At 40.4% G+C, this 23,500-nt stretch overlaps 1 protein-coding gene across 8 annotated transcripts in view; it reads left to right on the top strand.

Moving 5' to 3' along the window:
* The window catches only part of EYA2 (EYA transcriptional coactivator and phosphatase 2), a 166,633-nt gene that overhangs the window by 20,470 nt on the left and 122,663 nt on the right, over positions 1-23,500 (top strand). For 7 of the 8 annotated variants that reach the window (XM_057432174.1, XM_057432168.1, XM_057432171.1 and 4 more), the window contains exons 2-4: positions 19,017-19,135; positions 22,347-22,395; positions 23,000-23,142. In XM_057432174.1, coding sequence (XP_057288157.1) covers positions 19,017-19,135; positions 22,347-22,395; positions 23,000-23,142 — 311 coding nt within the window. Of the gene's footprint in view, positions 1-19,016; positions 19,136-21,018; positions 21,064-22,346; positions 22,396-22,999; positions 23,143-23,500 lie in introns of all 8 variants that reach the window. The other variant, XM_057432175.1, reaches the window with a different exon arrangement.

Below are 23,500 nucleotides of genomic sequence, written 5' to 3'. Positions count from 1 at the left end.
ACCTGTAGAAGTCTGACCAGATTGACTTGTTCCTGAGCCAGGAAAGCATGCAGGTCAGGCCCAGAGTGACCCTGTGTTTGTGGCATACAAGGTAGTTCAAATGTCTGACTTTGGAGGCACTGCTAGTGGAAAATCCCCCTGGCTAACCTTGGGTATGCACACCCTGATAGATGGCATGTTTATTAATGCCTACAAATTAATGCCTTGTTTTATAGACAGTGAAACTGGATAGAGCTCCAACTATGTCTCAGTACACCCATATTGGAGACAAGTAAATGCATGAGGGAAGGAGCTAACTGCACCCTTTTGGAAACACTGCACACTTGTGGGAAGGGAGCAACTCAAAAACAAGCTCAAATGGCATTCAGCAAATAGATCTTGCAGTAACCTACTTTTATAGGAAGTAGTTGCTAATGCCAGTCTATATAATTCAGAAAAACCTCCAAAACTGTCCTATAAATCCCTGCTATTCCAATTTTGAAGTATTTTTGTTAAGCAAGGGCTCACTTGTCAGAACAGAAAAAGCAGCCATAGGATTCTTGGCTGGTCGTAGTGAAGATCTCGCATTCTAAATATTTTCAGCTATCTGTGATTGTTCCACATAAGTAAAAATAACTGATAGTCTGCATAAATTTGAATAAACATAAGGAAACCACAAGCTGACTGCAAATGCTGCTTGAAGAAGAAAAGTATAACCTGTATGTCATTGATTAGAGTAATCAAATCATAGCTGAGGGTACTTTGGTATCACTTAGTGTTTTCTGGTCAAGAGGATGCTGGGACTGGGGTAATTTGTGGGGGTCATACAGGTTTCAGGTGCAATGTATAGGATAGGGAATATTTGCCCAAGAAATGTGAAAGATTACTGAAGTTTCTGAGGCTATTTTTGGAATCTCTACTCATGTATTTTGGGCCATTACAGTGCCAAGGACAGTATCATGAGCAGTTGAGGAAAGGAAACATGTTCTCTAGATTTGCAGTTGCTGGTGTGCACTTGCATCTTGGGAGGAGAACAGACCAAGCGGGGTTTTTGCCCAGTGATTCTTGTTTCTGTGCCAAAGCACACTCTTGGCTTTTTGCTTATGCAAGTATGCAAGAATTCATAATCTGACCTTCTGTATTATCTCTGTGTGTACATAACCTGCAATTCATTAAAAAAATCCTTGCTGCCTCTGCAGTGTCTGGGAGCAATGCAGAGATGAGAGTGGTCTTAGCAGTTGGACGAAGTTGCACACAAAACCACCAGCTTGAAAGAGCTTATCACTGGTGAGAGAATAATCTCTGGCATTTCATAAATCAGCAGCAGTACTAACATGCTGTTTGGAGATTCGTATCACTAGCAAATTAATCATGTTCAGGAACACTCCTGTAGCAGTGTTGGATGAGATGCTGTGCAATGCCTTTCTGCCAAATAAAGTACAGAGGGAGGGGCCTGGGGGATGGGAGGCAGAGAAACCAGGCTTAGCTTTCATATTACCTCAGTGTTGTCCTTGATAAGTCTTTTAAAATGTTTAAACAAAGTCACAGTGAAAATCTTCCTAGCAGCTTGACTGATGGATGCTATTGGCAGAATATGAGGAAGGAATGTTTTCTGGTTCTGACAGCCTTAGTTTCCATCTTCAGAGGAAGCATCCACAGAAGTTTGCTCAGTTGCCTTCCAAGCCTGTAACGTCTCTGCCATCCTCCAGCCCTGGAGTGGAAATGATCATAAGGCTGTTCTCGTGTAAGGAAGAGTAGAGATGGTAGGGGGTGCAGTATTTTTATAGGCCACAGGAAAACCCCATTTTGGAGTGAGAACTAAACCTGAAGTTCTCCCCACCTGAGTACTCTTCTTGAAAACCATAGAGTTTTAATTGGCGTGAATGGAAAGGTTTGGTGTAACTGCAAATAATTTTGACAGCCTTTCTACAATATCGCTTACAGTTATTCATAGATTCATGTGGTATTATTGTAACTGTTTGGGTTTTTTTCCCTTGAATTCACCAAGCTTCAATTTTGAATTCTAAAACCAATTAGCAGTATTTCCCATGCATTGCACTCCTGAATGCATACTTATATCTAAGTTTCCACACAGCTAAGGATAATGTTTATACCACTGATGTTATCTCCTCTTCCCTTTAAAAAATAAACATACACCAGGGGGAAAAAAAGATGTGTTGGACTATTAAATCATGCCAGTTCTCAGTTGTTGGGTGTTGCCTGCACATTCAGTGCTGTAGCAATGCTAAAGACCCAACAGAATCATTCTGCATGTAGATATTTGATAAACTTGTATATAGCCTTTATTTGGCTTTTTTTTCTTTGACTGTACTTTTGTACTAACCAAAACTGAATACTTCCACTAAGAAGGAATGCAACTAACTTCAGCAACCTGGAATCAAGAGAGTACTTTGCATATTACAGTACATCACATTATTCCAGAGACCACCACTACTCATTTGTGTTCTGGTTTAAAACAAAATGTTAGTGACTCAACACACAGTATAAATCTGCTGTGTTTCAAGGCACCTGTTAGATTAATTCTCTCAATTATGCTGTGCCAGTGGGTGCCAGCAAGTTCCAAATTTAAATGCTTTTTAATGCTTTGTATAGCACTGGGCACATTTTATAGAGCTGGGTAGGAGATATGCTATATTGTACCTAATAAACTGCTCTTTAAGATATCCGTGATTCAGCTGCTTGTATGGAAAAATGTATGCTTTGCATTGAGAAAAATCTTAACTCTTACAGCTGTCAGTATCAGGCTGTTGATTTTAAAACTTTGAATTTTTGCTTAAGGTATTTGTATGTGCTTTTCAAAGTATTTGTCCTATGTATTTACTGGCAAAGCAGTTTGTGACAGGACAAGGAAAAAGTTGCCTTTTGCAATTAGATGTTGTTAACCTTTTCCTCAACAAGCCAGAAACTTCAGTTCTTGTGGACAGTCCTGTGATGGAGGGAAAGAGATGGAATGTAATTCTAGCAGAAAGTTGTTTTGTTTGTTTATAAATTGCACTGAAAGTTTTTGTGGTTTGTTTTCCTTGGTGGTTTTTGGTTTTGGGGTTTTGTTGTGTTTGGCTGGGGATTTTTTTCAATCCAGTGCACAGAAAGGAGCAGGGATTGTTTTTCACTAGTGCTCCATATCATTTCCAAAGGCTTTTCTCAGGCCCATGTCCCAGGAGCTTTTTTAACTTGTATGTCACAGATTCTTCTAAGCTTGTGTGACTTTCTCACTGATCTGTGTCTCAGCTTCCACTCTATTGACACATGCGCTCTAAGGAAGTAGACCGGTTTTAGAGGGAGAGGTTCTGGTACAGGCTGTCCTCTTGTAGTTTGGCATCTTTGTTGCACCCATTTACTCTGCAGTATCTATTTCTGACAATGTACCCTGTTAACCTTCAGTAACTATGTTAGAAGTAAAAAATGCAGGATTTTGAGACATCAGACAGACCTCAATGCTAGTTTGTGAAGAGGAGCTGAACTAAGCAAAGCTGGTTCTCTTAATTGTGGCATTTCAATTCCATGCTTAAATTTGCAGCTGAACTGAGCGAATTCAGTTGCTGGGCTCCTAAAGAATGGAAATCCTACAAGGAGGCACACAGGCAGTCTTTGTGATGACAGCCTGTAAAACCAGCAGCTGTCCAGGGGTTAGCAGATTGGTTATGCTTCATGTGAACCATGGCGGGACGTGTGCTAACAGAAGATGCACAACATACCTAGCACCTATTGCTTGAGGGTAGAAACAGACCAGCTGGAGCAGAATGACTGGGATAGAAGAGTTACACAGCCACATGTGAATTAAAGGGAGAATTTAGTCGTGCAAAACTTGGGTGTAGGAAGGAGGAGAGATTATGTGGGCTAGGAGAAAATAGGAATGTGAGACTTACGCTTCTGTATTGACAACTGCAGGCAGTGTTTATTCTCTGCATTGGCAGAAAAGCAGAGAAAGGTTGTGAAGTAGTAAGGGAGTCAGAAATACGGTGGTTTGATGGCATTTTTAGTAGGTGGAAGGTTGCTTTCCTTTCTTTGGCATTTGTTTAGTTTTGTCTGTCATGCCCTTATGCTGACTTACCTGAGTGCAACACATTAACTTCTGAGCTCAGCATGCTCAGAAGTGGAAAAATGCAGTAATCCCCACTTTACAGAGAAGGGAAATAGAGGCAAGCATATTAAATATGAGTTGGCTTTGTAAAATACTCCAGTAACAGGAAACTTGTGGCTGATACAGAACTGAATCCAAGTCTCCTTAATAAGAGCCTTAGCCACTGGACTGTGTCATCAGATTTGCCATTTCTGACAATTCCACTTGAGAAAAAAGTAATTTCTTTTTTCCTAAGTGCAGTTTTATTGGTTTTATAGGTGCCTTTCTAGTAATTCAGGGAAATCATGTACTACTGTGATAATGTAATTTATCTGAGGTTTAACCCCTTTACTCCATATTTTGTTTTATTCCTGTACATGTGGTAGTGAAAGCCCCTTGGAATTAGGCATGGTCTCCTTTCTCCTTGTTTTTCACTCTACTTACCAGCACTGCTTTTCTGGGGAAGAGAGAAGAGAGGTGAGCTGCTGCATTTCCTTTGGAAGCCAAGTACTGCATTCATATAGTTTGCACGGTTGATTTTTCTTGTTGGTAGCTTACTGCTGCAAACAGTGGGGCTCGGCAAGCCCATCTCTGTAGGCTGCTTATGAGTGAACTGGATCTATCTGTGCCATCCTGTAGTAGCTGGAGGAAGGACATTATTTTGATTCTTTTGTCTGTTGTAGAAGTTAGTCCATAAAAGTGTCAGAAATAAACTGTGATGAAGGCGGTGAGCTGAAGTTAATCCAATGTCAGGAAACACATCAGCTGTTGGAGCAGGCTGTTGGGCTACTCTGTGGGTTCTGAAATGGTGAGGGCCTTTGAAGTCCCACACGTGTGAGAGAAATTTTCCTCTAAGCTAGGGATATTGCAGATCAGATCTGAGTTTGAAGGTTAAGGCAGTTACCTCCTTAATGGCACATGTGTGCTTGTAACTCAAATATCCAAGAAGTTGAAGTTGGCTTTTACTTGCAGCTGGATTTCCTAATCTGTATTGATGATAAAATTCTTAGATTATTTGAATGAACTCTAGATAGCTGCCATTTTCTGTACCTACAAGAAATTTTCCTGAGCTGCCTTGCAGTCCAGTCAATGAAGTAGTCACCTCTGTTGCTGTCTTGGATTACAGCACTCTTGTGTTTAGAGCAGTCCCCTGATCTGGCATTGTGCTTGAGCAATCACTGTTGACAGGCAGCCTCAGAGGTGATGAGCTGCATTGCAGAGTAGCTTTTTGAGAGTTGGACTGGTGATCCCAAGGGCAAGTGGTATATAACGTGATTGGAGAAAACTGCTCTTCAGTGAAACAAAGTGGGCTTTAAGATGCTAATTTGGTCATTGAAGCTTCCAGTAAAAGATGCTATGGTTTGTGGTCATTTAAAGGTTTCCTCTGGTTCCAGATTTGACAGTTTTGTTTAAAGAATTTGAAGCCACCAGGGAAAAAGTTAGGTCAGAGTAATCAGACCGTATTTTTTTTCAGTTTGTTTGATTTTTTTTTTTTTTTTTTTCTGGGGGGGTGGTGGTGGTGGGAGTGGGGCAGAAAGTCAGATTTTCATCTTTAAACCAATTCTTGCTTTTTGCCTGTGTCTAAACAAGTTGCAACAGGAGGCTGTAACTTCTGTATGCGTCCACACACAAATACCATGTCAGATATCCCATTAGGAGTGCTTGTTGGTACTAATTATGGAATTGAGGGTCAGATAAGTTGCTTGAAATCTGCTTTGAATGTTCTTACATGTTTTAGTAGTAATCCGATTGGCAAAATCTTATGGCAGCGCACAGACTTCTGACTTTTAGCTGCTTGGTGAAGGTGGTTTCTTGTTTGAGAGTTGGTGCTTACAGAATTTTAAAATTTTGGGAAATTTGGGGTGGAGTTTGGAGTTTTTCTGCTAGATAATGAGTTTAAAACACCAAATCAATAGCAATTGAAAAATGCTGCTATTACATGGCTGTCTAGTTGTCTGTGTGAAATAAGCTGGTGGCATCTGTCCAGTTGCAGGGAGATGTACATATCACAAATCATCAGACCCTTATATAGAGCAGAGAAAATCACCCCCCACTTTTTCAGTTCCAGCTGAGAGAGAGGGACACAGTGAGGAAAATTTGCATTTCTCGTCTCTGTTCCATCTGTATTTAAAAAAGAAAAATACTATTTCTTTCCAGAGCACTGCTCCAGCATCACTGAGTAGAAACAAATTCCCTCTTGGGAAAGCATAATTGAAAAGTACTGGAAAGAGAAATGTGTTGAGACAGATGTGTTCTTGAATGGATCAAGCATTTTTCTTTGAATAATCCAGTGGAACTTGCAGTTGTGCACAGAGATTCTCGTGGCTAATGGGTAGGTGGCTGGTGGGTTTTGTAGGCTCAGTCTGGAATGATGGACATTTGAAAGGCACTGTTATGTTACACTTTGGTCCCTGCTACTGCCCTTAATTTTGACTTAGTAAAACTCTTCCGTTTTCATACATAAGTAGGTGCTAGATTAAGTGGTTGGCTAATCAGCAGCTTTGTTCCAGGAACAAAACCATGGTCTGTTTCAGCACTTTTACTGTTCTGTGTGCTGCTCATGGCAGCCATTGCAAACCTTTTTGGGTCTGTCTGCCAAATTTATTGTAAAGATCCTGGTGTTTGGTGCCAACCCTAATCTCTCTTGGTGCCAAACTTGGCTCCAGCAGCGGTAGCACTACATTGTAAGTCTTGTGCAACAGTTGCATTACATCATGATGGAAGGAGGAAAAGGGATTTTAAAAATTCCAGTTGTTCAAATGCAGTAATCACAGGAGCAGAGGAAACAAGATGGAAAACAAAACTCCTGCAGTTCAAATGTCAGTGTCCCTCTCTACTTTGGTACGTCATTGGAGGCCTGTTTAGTATCATAAAAATTACACTTTAAGGAAGTGTTTTTCTTTATCAGGTCAGACTTTGCAAAGTAAAATAAGGACACTTGTGTGAATAATACTATGCTGGTGCATTTGTCATCTGGTATTTTCACTTCTATGCTGCCCTGTAGCAGTGACCAAATGGCAGGATCTCTTCCAAGGTGCTCCATATAACCCTTCCTTCTTTGATAATATCATCTGGTCACCCCAGTAAAAATCCCTTCCTTCTGTCTTGAAAATAAACCTGATGGTAGCAGCTTTGGGATCTTGGGTCCATGTTAGCTTACACCTGGGCTTAAAGAGAAAGCATCAGCCTATTGTGATACCAAAACTCTTAGGAAATCAGAACTCAACCAACCTGAACCTACGAAGTGAATCAGTCTGTCCCATTTGTTATTTCTATGCTGCTATTTTAGCCTCATTTACAAATATCCACAGAAACAAATCATTAATGGAATAAAACCCTAGGAAACATCATGTGAACATTTGCTCTGAGTAAACTCTTTCTCCCAGTGGCTGTTTCTGCACTATGAATTGGCATGAGTGACAAATCAGCATGCAGTTACTTCTCAAGCACTGCTTTTCATTAGTTGTCTTTTTTCCTCCTAACATTCCCAAGATATGCAGCAATTAGATTGTTACTTTGTTCACCACTGTTGTACTGTAGCTCTTTAAAATTAGAAGCCTGCTCCACTTCACTTAACTTTTATCTACCATCATCAGCCTTAGTTCAGAATATCCCTTTTTAATCTTTCAGTTAGTGATAAAGGAACAAAAAAAATTCCAACCTTTTGTTCCTGATGATGAAATAATCAACTCTCACTACAGAAATAATACTTACCAGCAGAGTAACTCCTACTCAGTTCACACAGATTCTTGAAGACCTTAACCTAAACAGTGACTTTTTCATGTGTTTTTAAAAGCATAGGATGAGCTCAGTGCTGTAAAAATGCGTATGTGGTATGCATATGTAGTTGCCAGTAATGGCAGCACAAACCTTTCTGCGTTTGTATGGGTAGATAAAAAACTACCACTTGCACATGGAGGTACTGAAGTTCCAGTAGTCAAGAACTGCTGCTGTTCAGAACTGCTCGCTCTGAAGTTAACTAAACCTTTAACAGCTCTGTAATAGGGAATGGGCAAGGGAGATGTGCTGTATATAGCAAATGAATTACTATTGGAGCTGGAAGTGAAAACCTTTGACTTCCTGACTGTAGCCTCTAGAAAGCATTTCCTTCTTCAGATAAATTATTTGAGATCAATAATCATTATTAATGACCACACTTGATTTTTATTTTATTTAGAGTTAGAAGTGGGGGGGGTAAAGATGGCTTTAATTATGTGAGTGAACAAGAGGAGGGCAGGATAACTTGAAGTTCAGGTGAGTGATAGCCTCTCTTCCAAGACCACCCTCTGCTCTCTTCAAACAATGAGAAAGGATTGTGACTAAGTGAATGTTAGAAGTTTATAAATCTGGTTTATTTAACCACAATATATACTAAATCCAGACTGGTAACCTAACCTACTTCAAATCAAAACAGGGAAAGTGTATTGGAGTACAGTTGGGCTTCCTAATCCAGGAACAAATCAGCTCTACATTCAAGCCATGCACTCAGAAAGCAGTGGTAATGAACAAGCACTTGTATTCATAGTACTCTTCATAGCAATTGCAGTAGTGTTGTACAAGCTTTGCCTACAGTATTTATGAAGAAGAGTATATAACGCAGGATCAAAAGGAGAGGAACAGCTCTTCCCACATTATTAGGTTTAACTAGTATGAAGATTATCCAGACAGAAATCCACTGTTGATCACAAATAGTCTAAACTTTGTGAAATGGTATTTCCATAAACCTTAGCACCAATGAAGCAATTTTATTCGGAAGTCCCATAAGTATATGTCCCCGTCATTCCTGTTTTATCGATAAGGAGAGCAAGGCAGAAAGGTTGAGGGATGGCTTTTCCTAGTGGGAGCACACGGGCCTCTTGACTTTGGTATTAAACATGCTGTCCCAGTTTTGCAGAAGCAGGACAAGAGAGTCCTTCCCACCCATGGTATTGAGCCTCAGTGAATCCATCATCCTAGCAGCAAACTGCCTTTGGACCAGGCAGAGCAACTTGGGTCCCACTGCTGCCACAGACGTGCTTAATCAGCAGTTACTTGGGAATCACAAGTTCTGATTTAGTGATGCTTTAATTAAGACCACAGCAAGGAAAATCCGAAATTAAAAAGCCCTAACCCAAAAATCTGTCAAGCAAGGAGAAGCAACTGGGGAAGCCAACTTTGGTGGGGGTATTATAGTTTTTGTTTTCCTCATTTGTAGTGATGGACTACCATAATGACCTGGTTGGGACTTTGCTTGAATTCCAGACTAAGATCAAGTCAAAGCAGTACAGGGTTTTCAGACACATTGTTACATTATATTATACTTCCTGTTTCTTAAGGAAGTGTCTTCAGTTTTAGAGAGACCACAAACTGTCACATTTCCTCCTGGTAGGTTGGGCATCAGTTGCATGTAAGACAACAAACCCAGCATTTGTGTTTTCCCTCATGAAGACACTTTACAAATAGAGGAAACTGTACTAAAGAGATGACATTTGTTGCTTCTGGATCCTTGAGAATGATCTTTGGCTTATTCCTGCAGACAGATGAGGGGTGGAAGGGGAGAAGAAGAGAGTCCCAGTCAAAGAAAGATGCTTTCAACCATCTACATGTACAACAGACCTTCCTTTTTTCTGTCTTCTCTGGTCAGAGAAAGTCTGACTTGAGGGATTTAACCAAGGAAAGGGTACGTCATTCTCACTCCAGCCTCACCTGTACAGTTATGCTAGATATTTCCCTCACATCCAAGGTCCTTTTACTAACGTATATTTCATAGTTCTTTTCCCATAGCTCTTTTTGAATTATTACTCCCTGAATGCTGCTCCTTTACAGGCTGAGAATAGAGGCGCTGACACAGGCCTGTTATAAAGGGGCAGGCTTACCTTTCTCACTGGGTTGTTGCAGTCATTGCAGGGCTCTGAGATTTTTAAGAAGTAAATCAAAAGGGTGAAGAAATTCTCATAGTCTGGGAATGGAGAGCTTTTGGACCAAAAATGAGTGAGAGAACATGCCCTGAAGGACAGCGCTCGTGCCTCACGACCTTCTTGGCTGTCTCATGTTCTGGATTGTCGTTATTCAGCGGCATGGGTATTGATACTGTAATGGTGTAACAGACTTCACCTAAGGATTTCAGAGCACTTTCCAGCCCCTAAAACCAGCTTAATTGGCAGGTTAGACTGTCCCATTTTATAGAGGCCTTAATGTAGTCCTGAGAAACTTGCCTAATCAGTTGGTGACAGAGCTTGGGAGCAAAACTAGAGCTGCAATCCTCAGTTGTCTCCTTCAGCACCTACACATGATGTAGCTGTGAAAGTAAATATGACTGGCAAAGATATCCAGGCCAGTACAAACTGTGGGTTAATGCATGCTTGGCTCATACCCTGTTTAGCACACTCCATGTCTCCTAACTGTCCATGAAATGATGCTTTTGTGGGACAGTGTTTGGCATCATCTTCCCTGTGGACAATTTGGATGCAAATGTACTTAAGGCGTACAAGCGCGTTTTTCTAAAATCTCCTGCTGTTGATGCAGTGTTGGTAGCAGTGCTGTCTGACATGGTCCAGTCACAGGGGATGAAACTAAGTGCTTTCCACATTAAAGAACTTGGTAGAAGCTGCTTTGTTTTACTTCAACGTAAACTGCAGTCATAGGGAAAATTAATCTATTGTACCAGTTGATTCTTCACATAAACAGAAGAGGAACACTTATCCTGTAGTCTCTGTAAGGAAGGAGCACAAAGATCACAAAGCACAGTGGAGGCACAGAGGACTTGCCAGAGGATCAGCTGAGCTACCAGGGGCATGGTGGGAAGAAAACTCCAGGTCTGAGCCTCAGACCTAGGCTTGTTCTTCTTTTTGTCTGGGCAGAACTGATTTGTTCTAGCAATGTCCTGTGTGGGGACTGTTCCCATGTGAGCACCACTCTTTCCTGCGCACAATTACCTGTGCGTTTTACGAGCATTATCTCTCAAACATTGTGGGCGAGTATTTTCTAGCACATTCATTTTTCTGTAGGAAGTTCATGCGTGATGCATTGCTACCCTTTGAATAGGGAGTTGTTCTTTAGGATCTGGTTGGTATAAATGTTTATGGGCAACCATGCACATTTAAATCTACAACAATGTGGAGCCATCCATCTGTCGAGAAAGGCAGTTGCTCCTCTCCACAAGGTAAAGCCGTCCTGCACTATACTTCCTGGAAAATATTTCACTTTGGCACTTGTTTCAGCTAATGGCCAACTTTCACTGTGGAAGGAGTTACTTTATTTGTTTTCTTTAGGTTTTCTTCTTCATGGAGGTTATTATTCAAGAATAGTAAATTACTTAGTTTCTCAGAGCTTCTTTTTCTATAAATTTCAAAGCTAGATGAAATCACTGACTTTACATAAGAGGAACATGCTAGAAGACAAAACACATTCTTGCACACTCCTGTACAGAACCCAGGTGATTTCAGCACGAGTATCTAAGTTATAAGCTGCTACTTCCTCATTCCAAATCTGATTGTTTTTCTTAAACCATATTTTTGTGATTGACATTACAGTGAGTTTTTAGCCTTTGTAATTCTGAAGAGAAGGGATAAAAAACATAATTCTTCAGACTGGAGATACCTGGGTAGTGACAAAGAAGTCTCATGGGCCTGACACTACAGGACCCGGTTAGGGAAGCCTCTGTAGGCAGTTGTTCTGTGTTATGGGCCATGATTCTGCAGCTGGAACTGCCAGAGTGGTTTTCTGCAGTTACATGTAGCCCTGGTGTGCTTGAGGAATATGAATGGGAAGAGGTGTAAGGGAATTAAAAAGCTTATGAATTTCAAAGAGAAATATAGAAACTGAAAGAGATACATGTACATCTGTGTGTATGCATGTATATCTATACACATACAAATTTAGCTTTCAAATGACTGTAGGCTATAAGCTTGTAGTGTTTCTTTACCTACTTACTTTGTACTGATTGTCCACAGTAAGACAGCTCAATAATTCTATTCTTTGGCAAATAATAAGGTCTTCTGCAAATGTTGCTCTATGTAGCATTTCTTATTTTGACTTATTCTAAGTGAAATCTCAGTGTTGAATTTCAAAAAACAGGGACTCAAATTATATACTGTATTTCCTGGTTAGGCTGCCAGATTGAAAGAGTGTGTGAACCCCATCATGAGCTTCCTTTGAATTTTCAAAGCTACCTTTTCAGCCTGTGCCTTCATAACAAACAGTGAAGGTAGCTTGGCTTGTTTGTTTTTATGTGTACTGAATCCCCTTTACCTTGGGCTGCTCAAGCAGAAAACGCCACTGCTTCCCTTAGTCTATCTTCCTTCAATCTCTTCCCCTGTTAATTGCAGGGGGATGAATCAGAGCCCAGGCCAGCCTCCCTCTTTCTTAGTATTGCTCTGTCTGCAGCATGGGGGTAAAGGAAGGAGCACCTGGAGAAGTGAGTAATGAAGCCTTGCTAGGAGGAGTAGGAAGAACATTCACTTGTATGAAGACAGCCTGCTCTTTTAAATCAACAGCTCTGGGACAAGAAAGAAACTGTGTGTTTAAAAAAAAAATTTAAAAATCATTGACAAGCAGTCTAGAATAGCAGGTGATGGAGCCTGGTGAAGCAAGCCAATGCTTCTGGAAATTCAGGATTCTGGAAACAAGACATGCAATTATTGTTTTGCCAGCCCCAAGCGCTCAGAAATCTGAAGGCAGGTTTTCCTCAAAAAAGACAAAATACATGGAGTTGACTCAAAAAAATGCATGAGACAGGGTTTTTCATCTGTTTTTTACTGTCTGGTCTATGGGTTAGAGCAAGACCGAAAATTTCCAGTGAAAGTAGAATTTTGATCAGAAAGACTGTCTCATTTAAAAGAAAACAAAATAAAATCCATGTGGGGAAGGGTTTTAGAGCTGTTGAAATACTTTGGGTATTTTTAAACAATAGTGGTTTCTGAAGTGTGACAGAAATGGTCTATTTCATTATTTTCTCAGTTATTTTTCTTAAACTTGTTTAGAATTAACACATTTTAAAAAGAAAAAAGGAATTTGAAAATCTTAGTAAACCCAGTTGTTTTTTTTTTTATGTGAATTGGGTTATTTTAGATATACAGACTCAATAGGAAAAAGTAAGGGCTGTTTTGCTTTGTGACAAGCTTTCCATTTGACTACTTGACTTAACAAACCTATTTGTGATCTATGTCTTAAGTGCTTGTGCTCTTATTTCAAGTTTTGGGGATGGTTGCTTTTTTGTTGGAGTTCTTTTGTTTAAACTGAAGCACTATGTGTATGTCTATTTTACTTTGTTAGCGTTGTAGTTTTTCCAGTGCTGGACTAAAAAAAAAGATGAATGTTTCAGAAGACCCACAATAAGATGTAAAATCTCTGGGACAGTATGTACACAGGGAACTGAGCTCAAGACCGCTGTCTTCTGGCCAGGGAGGGCTTGGATGTTCCTGCATGCTCCATGCACTGCCTCTGCCCAGCTTTCTTTCAGCCACACAAAGGCACTGCGCAGATGGGGCTTTCTCCCCAGCTCTTTCAGAAACAAGTGGCATTCTGCTTCAGTTGAAATGAAGATTATTTTCATCCCGCTGTGGGCTGAGTTTAGGCAGTGCACCACCCAGCTCCTTTCTCTTGCCTACTTATTTTTTCTCCTCTCTAGTACTTGCCTGAATCTTATCAGCAGTCGCAGGAAAGCTTAACTCTGTGTCTGTCATCTGGAGCAGCCTCACTACCACCTCAGTTTAATTTCTAGTTTCAATCTGATGTGCTTTGTCCCTTGTCTGTCTGTCACATAACTTTTCTCTTGTTCCTCTTGGTTTAATCGTTAGCCTGAGATACTATGTGGTGGAGAGTAGCGCAACTGTGTACCTCCACCCCGAGGTGCTGTACAAGCCGTACTACTATGAGTCCTCTTACTTTTGTGTCTGGAACAGGCTGGGCAATGATAAATCCAGACAAGTACTGCAGCTTTTATCGTTGCACTACGTCAGCAAAAGGCAGCTCTCAGGAATATAAACAGCCTGAGGCTTGCCGCCCTGCAGGTCACCTTGGAAGGATATCTTGTCATCGTGGCTGTACTGTCAGTCTTGTACATGAGCATTTATGCCAGCTCAGGTTTAACTTTATGCCTGTTCAGGCCTTTCCTGCTTACATCTATCAGATGTACTTTTGGATGAGCCAAGATTCTTCATAAAAGAGAAAACAGCATTGTAGTTTTCACCTGCTGAAGCATTTTTGAGTTCTTGAAATGGAAAGAACAAAGGATCTATTATAGATGGAGAGAAAACATCCTAACAGTGTGGGGAGGAATGTACTGACAGAGGAAATGAAGTTGCTTTCCTCTGCCTTTGAAATGTGTGGATAAAAGTAGCCAAAATCTTCAGTATGGGAGATACACTATTATTATACCACCTGGAAGGTGGCCACAAGACAAGGTCATTTTTTCTGCTTATGAATGAAGTACTTTTTTTGTGCAGGAGCAGAGTGAAATGTGGAGTATAATTTTGCAACCAGCTAGTTCTGGCAAAGCTGCCATGCTTCCCAAGGAGTTAAAACAGTTGAAGGCTTAATTCCAAATGAAAATTAATGAGACAGAGCAGGTGCTTTTGAAAACTTTACCCATGTGGAAAAAAATTACGCTAAATCTTGTGTTTCCTAGGAATGAAGGAAAGACAAAATTTTTAGGATTGGGTGTTTGTTTTCTTTGTATCAGAGACTGAAAAACCTGTCTTACCGCTTTTTTGCCGTTACTGTTCAGTAGTTCACTGCTGAAACTAAGTGGGAAATCAGATTTTCTTCTTTCTTAGGATGAGTAGCACTGGAATCATAAAGCTGCAGATCTCTACATACTAATCTGCACTATTTTTTTGAGAAGAATAAATGTGAAAGTAGTTGATCAAGTAACTAAAAACAGATAAAGTCATGGAAGCAAGACAAAAATGTTACTCTTGCAATTAGGCTGCAGTTCATTTAGGCTGCAGTTTCTGTCTCTGCTCCTCCCCTTCCCAGCAAAGCCAGCAGCAGACTTGGCTTGTACCCCTCCTGCCTAGGGCTCTGTGTTGGCATATGCATGTGTTTAGAAAGATCTAGTGGTTTAAGCTTTGTGCTTGGCCTCTAGCCAGATAAGAGTAAAAATTCTTGAGAAGATCGTCACATGGAGTTGTTGCAGGGAGAGTAATTTCTAGATTTGCCTCTTCCTTCATGGGAATGCAGTCCCTCTTTGCAATTTCTTACTCCCTGAAAGTGTTTTGTCTTTCCCATTGTAGGATCTGACAGGCTTTTCTCAAGGGCAGGAGTCCTATCTTCAGTTTCTCACCTGCTTCATTCTGCAGAGCTCCTAACTAATCGGTTCCTCCACTGATGGCAGATACAGTGCTCATCCTGTTTATTTTCCACAAGTATGCCATCTTTCCCCCCCCACTCTATACTGTCTTCTGCTTCTGGTATGTCCTTTCTGAACTCTACCATCAACATGCTGTTACTCAACCACTCCTGCAGGCTGCTGTCATTGCAGGGCAAATGCTCTGCTCTTCCGTGCACATTCTCCCTGAAACCTCTTCATCACTTGGCAATTGAGTTTACCCTGGTACTACTTACTACCCAGGTGTCTTATTTACTGAAAGTGTCCTGGAAGTTCTCCTTTGAATGTTTGTTCTGCTTCATGTAGTTGAATGTATTGAAGCCAGAATGCTGTCTTCTTACCCCAGGAATGAGTGAAATATTCAGGCTCCCAGGAACAAGCCTGCTGCTTCCACAGTGAGGATGGAAATGCCTGTGGTCCTGAGATGATGCCTTTAGTGTGTTGTGGAGAGGATGTTTAAAACAGGTTAAAGCAGGCTGAGAGATGCTTTAAATTATGCCCGGGTAGCAGAGGTCCAGGCTTTGGAAGGAGTCTCCTTCCTCTCTTGCTGATGCCTTCTGGCTGTGCTGAGCAGAGCTGTAGTGTGGTTGCATCTGCCCACGATGCCATGGTGGTTTCCTGCTTCATCCTTTCAAAATACTGTCCCTGAAGTTCTCATCACCATTGGTATCCAGAGCACCTTATTGTCTCAGTCGGCCCGCTGCATCCTGCTTTGGCATTGCACTTACATCCATCTTTGAGCATTTTGCTGGAGAGAAATGCAATTGTTAAGTAGATTGATGTTCAGCATACCTTTGAGAGTTTCAAATTGGGGTCTGGAATCACTGCCTTCAGAACATCATTGTAAAAGAAAATGTGATTTGCAGGTTACCCCAACACCTTTAATTTGTTGAATTTGGCATTCCTAGCTTCAGAATGACTGAAAAGTAGTTTTATTTTTCTTTTTTTTTCCTTCCTAAGCATTAGTCAAGAGAAAAGTTTCTGTTCTTGGCAGAGATTTTTGTGGACCAACTTTCAGGGCAAAATATTGGGTTTTGAGTAGGGATTCTAATGGAAAAGCTGAGTACCAAATTCACACAAGGCTCTTCTTAATTACAGAAGCCAAAAGCTCTTCCAGATGTCTGTCAGCCCAACATGCTAGATGCTGCCATCACTGGTTTTAATAAAAGCTCATATTCAGCAAACTTTTTATTACTGATTTACTGTACATTACTTAAGCCAGAAAATGTTTTTGCTCTGAAAAGAAAGCAAACAGACCTGATATTTTCATCATTTGCACTCCAGCATGTCATTTACGGTGTTAAATACCATCCCAGTTCTGTTATTTTACTGGAGATTTTCTGTAGATTTCCATTGTTAAAACTGGGCTTTCAGAAACTCCTGTGAAGAAGTACAGAGCAAGAAATGCACACAAACAAATCAGTAAATGGTGCATGCAAAACAGGCAAAGCCACTAACACCACAAGCACATACATGACATGCACTAGACAGGCATTTCTGTGAGAAGTTACCTGTTTGTACCTGCAGTTAATATGTACCTTAAAGAAAAATGGAAGCTGGAAAAAAAAAAAGCCAGGAAAATGTTATAGAACAAATACAGGGAAGTGTGATGTGACAAAGTGAACAGAACAAAACCAGTAGGAAAATCATCAGTCAGAGAGTAGCTAATGAAATCTCTGAATGATGATGTAATTAAAGTACATTAATCATTATAAAAGATCATTTCCCTTTAAACATCTGCTCCCATTCACTTGGCAACAGTCTGGCTAGTGTCATGAATGATGGGGTTTTGGATTATGCTGAAGGGCATGTGTTATCTGAGAAACAGTGTAGAGCATCCCCAGCTTCACAGGTTCTGGGACAGGACTGCTCTTCCTCAATTCAGGTATAGCATTAAGGAAATAAAGGGGAAAAAAATCAGATATTGCTTACAGTAAAAAGGAAACCCCACTATAAAAGTGAACCCTGCCTTCCCAGCCAGGCAGACAGAATGTAATTGGGTGCCGCTGGATTCAAATAAAGTATTTCCTCTGGGAAAAGAGACCCTGCTCAACCTGCTGCTTTGAAGAGAATCTTAGGAGCTATAGTTGCTTGTCTTCATGATCCGTGGCAGCCTAGTTGAGCCAGTGAAAGAGTGAGATTAGCCATTTCAGGAAAAAAAATCTGTTTTTCCTCTGGCATAAGCAAAGTGTGCAGAAGGGCCATGATGATCCCTCACTGCCTGACAGCCTGTGGCTCTGAGGCATCAGCCTGCCTACCCTGTGCCCAAGATTGCCGGTGAAGCGGGTGCACATATGCTTCAATGGTGCCTGCAGGTACCAGCTTGGAGCATGTGATTTATTGTTCTCTGCTTCCTAAAGCTGATAAAGTCATACAGTGGTATTTAAACAGAAAATCAAAACAAACATCTTTGCTTCTCCCAGAAGCCCAGAGATCAGTATTTGAGAAGCCCAGTGTCAAGATTTCAGGTTTATGTGTTGTTGTCTTTAACTTCATGATGTTTTAGGAGTGCTATGGATTGCTACCTTTGTAGTCCAGCTCAGATAGGTCCCAGTCCACAAACAGTGTGTACCAGATGCCTCCACAGGTAGAGCGTTCAGCAGAAAGGGGAGCCCGTGTAGGCTGCAGGAACGTGCTTTGGATCCACTCACCACCGATCTGCTCCGATCTCACCTCCGATCTGCTCTTGCCCAGGCACTGCTGTCCAAGAGCACAGTTACGCTTTTTCGTAATAGCCCGGATTAGCCCCAGTAGCATCCAGGGAATTGAAGTAAGGACATACTCTGTGTGTCTGCAGACAGCAAAGAAGCACATATCTATGCACTTAATGCCAAATTTTATATCCATCCAGTACTTCTGTGGAAAGCAAGCAGCTCCGTTTCTTTGGAACTCACTTCTGAAAGATGTATAGCTGGAGTTACACATGTATTGAAAATCAAGGTATTTGAATGAATGAACCTGTCCATGTTACACATAGGGTATGAAATAAGGATTTAGTCATTCTCTTTCCTGAGCTGTTTCTGCAATGCAGAGGTCGTAAGCTTTAATTATAGCATAGGTTGTGCACACACAGTTATATTTTTTCTTTGGAGATTCAAGTCCTATATATTGTTCATTTGAAATATTTGGTTAAATTAGATGAGGTTATTTATGTGAAAGGGACTGTCCTTGTATCGCTGCCACCTAATGATCAGGACATTGTAGATAAGTGCCTGGTTTAGGTGTCCCCTCGACTGATCTATCAGCAGTCCTAACATTGTAAGACTAGATAATGCTGTTAACTGCCCTCAGCTTCATTTTCAGCCTGTAGTAGTCTGTTCTGGAAGCTCACTGGACACTGGTGTGTATGTTCTCACTCTAATAGCATATGAGAGATCAGGAAATTCAGTTTTTGTACAGCAAAATCCAGGAAGAAGGAGAAATCATTAATCAGATGAGTGTAATCTCCAAGGGAACGAGTGCTGCATTTTAATTCAGCATTTCCCTTTGATGAAAACTTTAGTGAATGTTATTACGTGGAATTCATATGAAGCTTGGGTTTAGGTAATCAGCTTTAATATTTATACTCTTAGGGAAAAAAAAAGGAGAATCATTAGTAAGCATGCATAATTAATGAATAAATTATATTTTTCCTTTGTTTTCCTTCAGGTATAAGGAAATGCTAGATCTAGTGATATCACCCAGCCTGACTGTAAATAGAGAGTGCCCTGACAGACTGAAGCTTAACCTTTCCAACATTTATGCCACGGCTCCAGATGACATAGAAGGTAGGCTGCCTCTTCCACTGACTTTACTGGCTTTAACAAAACGTGTATGTGTGTGTAACCCAAGGGAAGTGGCTACATGCAAGGCCTCTGCTTCTGACAGTTAGTTCTACAGCATAGTGAGCAGCTGAGATTTTGGAGTAATTTTTTTGTAGACACTCCAGTTGTGGCTGAATCCTTTATTACGGCGATGGTTTGAATTCAAAGGGAATTGGAATATCTTATATGTAGATAATTATCTGTGCATAGTAGGTGTATATGTATACGTACACATGCATGTATATGTTTGTTCCACTGGAATAACTGCAGATATAAAACATACTTTGTGTAGGGCATTTTTCGGACCCCTTGAGCCCCAGTAATAGTGTAAACGTGAGCCCTGGGCTTGTGTGGCTGTGTTGCTGCTGTTGAGGTGGGGGGACTCCCAGGCCCAACATTGTATTGTAAAGCCAGGAAACCTTTTGCCAAAGCATCTCTGTTTAATTGTTCTGAGATCATTGCTATCATCTCCAAACGGTCAGCCCTGCTGGCCTCTGCTCTGAAGTTTCACATTTGGCAGGTACCAAGGACAAATTCTTTCAGTGGCTGAGGCTCTGATGGAAATTTATCTGCTCTTCTCCTCCTCCCCCCACATCCCCCAACTCCATCATACTGTTCAAGTGAAGGAAACAGAAGAATGTTAAATCTGCTAAAAAAATTATTGGCAAGTGATGCAGCTGAACTAGTTCTTGCTAGTACAATCCCAGCTATTGTTTGCTGCGGTCAGGATCTGTCAGCCTTCCTGTTAGAGGGGAGTTAGGAAAAGGCACTGGCTATTATGTTTTAGTAGTATGTTTAACCCTTCATTTCTAGGCTCTTAGAAGCCAAGGAGGTGTTTGCTTGCATGTTTGCTGAGGCATTAGAAACTGCGTGATTAAATCACGTACATCGTGAGCTGCCTATTTACAAAAGCAGTCAAAGGGATAACAATCTAAAGGAAACATCCTTTTAAATCTTCATGTTTGGAGAAAAGATTAGAGCTAGAAATGATTTTTGAATTCAGCATTTTGTAAACTTCTTGGTGCAGGAACTATTCATTATTATTATACAATATAAATAAGAGCTAATATAGACAGTTAACGTAAGAGCTAACATAAGAGTTGTACTGTTAGACACCAGTTTGCTAGTGGCAGCTCAGGCTTCTGTTTCTTACAGAAGTATTAAGGTTATTTTTCTGCAGGATGATCCCTTGTGCTTCCAAGATTAAGCTCTTTCCCTTGAAAATACTTCTTGTTAATTTGAAGAACAGGAAAATACTTGCATGTTTATCAAGTCTTAGACTGACAGAGCTTTTAATGCAATAAATGCACACAAGTGTATGCTCTTTATTGCACATATAATTTTAATTTTACTGAGTCTGGTAGCAATACTTATTTATGTAGATGTGTGGCCTGCTCATTTTATGGCTGCTTATCATGAGATATACAATTATCTCAATATAATTGTCAAGTGCACATTCTGCCTGTAGTCCTACACTTTTGGTTGTTTTGGGTGTTTTGGGTGCACGTGTCAGTTCAACTTGCCTTTTTCTGGCAATGGCAGTACCATATTGCATATTCCATGCAGTAAATTCCCACTTGGCATTCTTGGCAAACGTATTTACTCTTTCAAAATAAAAAAGTTTGAAGATTTTTTTAAATTTCAAAATAAAAAGTTTCTAAAGAGAAATGAAACTTATGCTCAACCTGTCTTTTCTGCCTTCTTTCAAATGTAAAAGGCATGAATGAAACTAAAAAAGTATATGTTTTCATTATATTTCTGTTTGGTAATGAGGATCAGTAACAGAATGGTATAGGTTTTCTTTTCTGAATCTAAAAATCTAATTTTCCATAACTGTTCTCTTTCAGGTAAGTCAAAGCGAATTTTTCATAGTGACTTTGAAGGGGAGTCAGGTAAGTGCAGCTTTGGATTTAAAAACAGTCTTTTCCTCTATATCTGTGTGTAAAAGAATATGTACGTTTGTATAACACTATCTTTTTTCAGATTTTATTTTTTATCTTTTTTTAAAATAAGCCTGCCTGCCCATTGCTTGGGAAATAGGTTACTGTTACCCACATTTCATGGGGAGAGGAACTAAGGCAGGGTTGGTGGTAGGTTTTATTTTTCCAAGCTCTTTCAGTGTTGTAAGAGTGTGAAGAAGGAGTGAGTCCTTATGGTTCTGTTTCTATCAGTGCTTAGGGTGATTCTGATAGTGATAAGGGCTGTGCAGGTTTCATTGTCCCTCCCCTGGCACACTGTCCTACCTGAGCTATCCTTTGCAAAGGGATTTGTGCAGACATCAGGTAAGTATATGCTGGGGGACCCTGGAGGAAAACAGAAGAGGATCATAGATGTGATATTTGCCCTTCTGTGGTGTTTTGGGTTGTACACAGCCAAAGGAAGAGCTCTGGCAGAACTGGGGGACAGCTTAGCAGAGGTGGGATCAGAAAGGGCACAAGGATTGAATTTGTTGTGGAGGAGGGTACAAAGAGTGGAATATGGCACAGGAAAGCACTTGCAAGTGCTTGCAGTTTTGAATTCAGATATTTTTATTTTAGTCAATTAAGCCTAAATTGATCTCTAAATAAAGGTGGTGGCACATTTTTCTTCAGTAGTGTTCTAGGACACAACTGTTAGGTACATTGGAAAGCATCCTGTACGTGTAATTGGTGCAATACATTTCCTACTGGTTCAGTATTTTGACTGCTGGCAGGTTAAGGTAGGTGATAGAGTAAAAAGAATTACACTGTTGTGTTTTTAATATTTATTTTGATTTGATATATTTTAATAACCTTAAAGAAAGTGAGTCATGGTCTAGGAGAGTACAAAAAAACCCTAAAAGGGCAAAAAGTGCAGTAAGCTTAAATCACTTCGGTAATCATAATAGTTGCTTTTGTAGCCTTTAGCATATGAGTCATCCCACCAAAGCCTAGCTTCGTGATTGATATCAGTCCCATGAGAAGAAACTGGTAGTTCAATCAATCAGTATCACCCTCAGTTAAAAACTAAATCTATATTTGCTGTTAAGTGGAGAATAACTTTGTTACCTACTTCAGTTTATGGAGATTCACTAAAACCAAAGTCTTCTAATTCCTGTATATTTTTCTTAAACCAGCAGTGGTAAAAACAGTGGTGTCGGCTTGGCCACAGAACAAAACATGCTGAAAAACTAAGACCCTTTAATTTTGTTTTCCAGGCAGCAGCAAAGCAGCACCGCAGTGTCCGCTCCATCTGTACTCGACAAAGTGAGTGCTCATACCAAGCGCTCAAACTTCAAAAATGTGTTTTGCTGAACAGCCATTTTGTGCAGACTTCTGTCACCTTAAAAAGCATTTGCCTTAAGCCCATCCACCTGTTCCCCTGCATGTCTCTGGCCCAATGAAGTAACTGCCTCTTAATCTTGTTAGATAGAGTGAAAGAAGGTTTGAGGTATTGTGCAGGGGTACTTCCATACCCCGGGAATCCAAACCTTATCAGTTTAAATATTCTTGTGTTTATGAGTGACCACAGAGGAATATGTTGAAATGTCAGGCACTTGCTTGTTTGGCAAAATCAAAATGAAACATGAAAAATGAGCATTGATTTTACTTACATTTTTTTTACTAGCACATATTTTGCACTGTCTTGAAGTCCCTGTGCATTTAGCTAGCTTAATCTACTAGCTCATATCAGGAGCTGTATACTGAAACTAACTTTCGCCCCAGTTTAGTCAGTTCTGAGTCCTAAAATATTCACTGTTGTAATTTGAATGTTATTTTATGAAAATATCTAGAAGTGTTCTACGTGTGTTGTAGAAGATCATGTACAGGAACTATTGCCTTAAACTTTCTATTTTCTTGTTCTGAATAGACATTATCCCCATATAGTGACAGTCCCATCTTTCCCAACAATGGCAACGTACGGACAGACTCAGTACAGCACAGGAATCCAGCAGGCTGCTGCCTACACTGCCTATCCTCCTCCAGGGCAGCCCTATGGCATACCCTCCTACAGTGAGTGCTCTGATGTCATGTTACCTTTGAGGACATTGTCCTCTGGCTCTTAAAAAAACGTATTTGAAGTCTTATCTGACTTGATTAAAAATGTTAAGATTATTTTGAACTATCAGCCCTTGGTATCTTGGGTTTTGATCTTACAAGCTAGGTAAGTTTGGACCAGTCTGTAGTAGGATATGAGGCAGCAGGAGAAAGTCAGGTTCAATGGGATGTACCATTTAGGAGTAGTAGCTGGTGAGTGTTCCATGACTCGCTGCCAAGACAAAGTCTTTTGCAGTAAATGTGATATTTAGGTAAAGTACACTTTACCTTCCTTGATTGTTCCAGGAGTTTCAATGATACAAGCTACTTTAAG

This window comes from Pezoporus wallicus, unplaced genomic scaffold, assembly GCF_028554395.1.
Source record: "Pezoporus wallicus isolate ANWC-B61680 ecotype Strahan unplaced genomic scaffold, APGP_CSIRO_Pwel_v1 contig_10810, whole genome shotgun sequence".
NCBI lineage: Eukaryota > Metazoa > Chordata > Aves > Psittaciformes > Psittacidae > Pezoporus > Pezoporus wallicus.
This window is presented reverse-complemented; position numbering and strand designations above follow the sequence as displayed.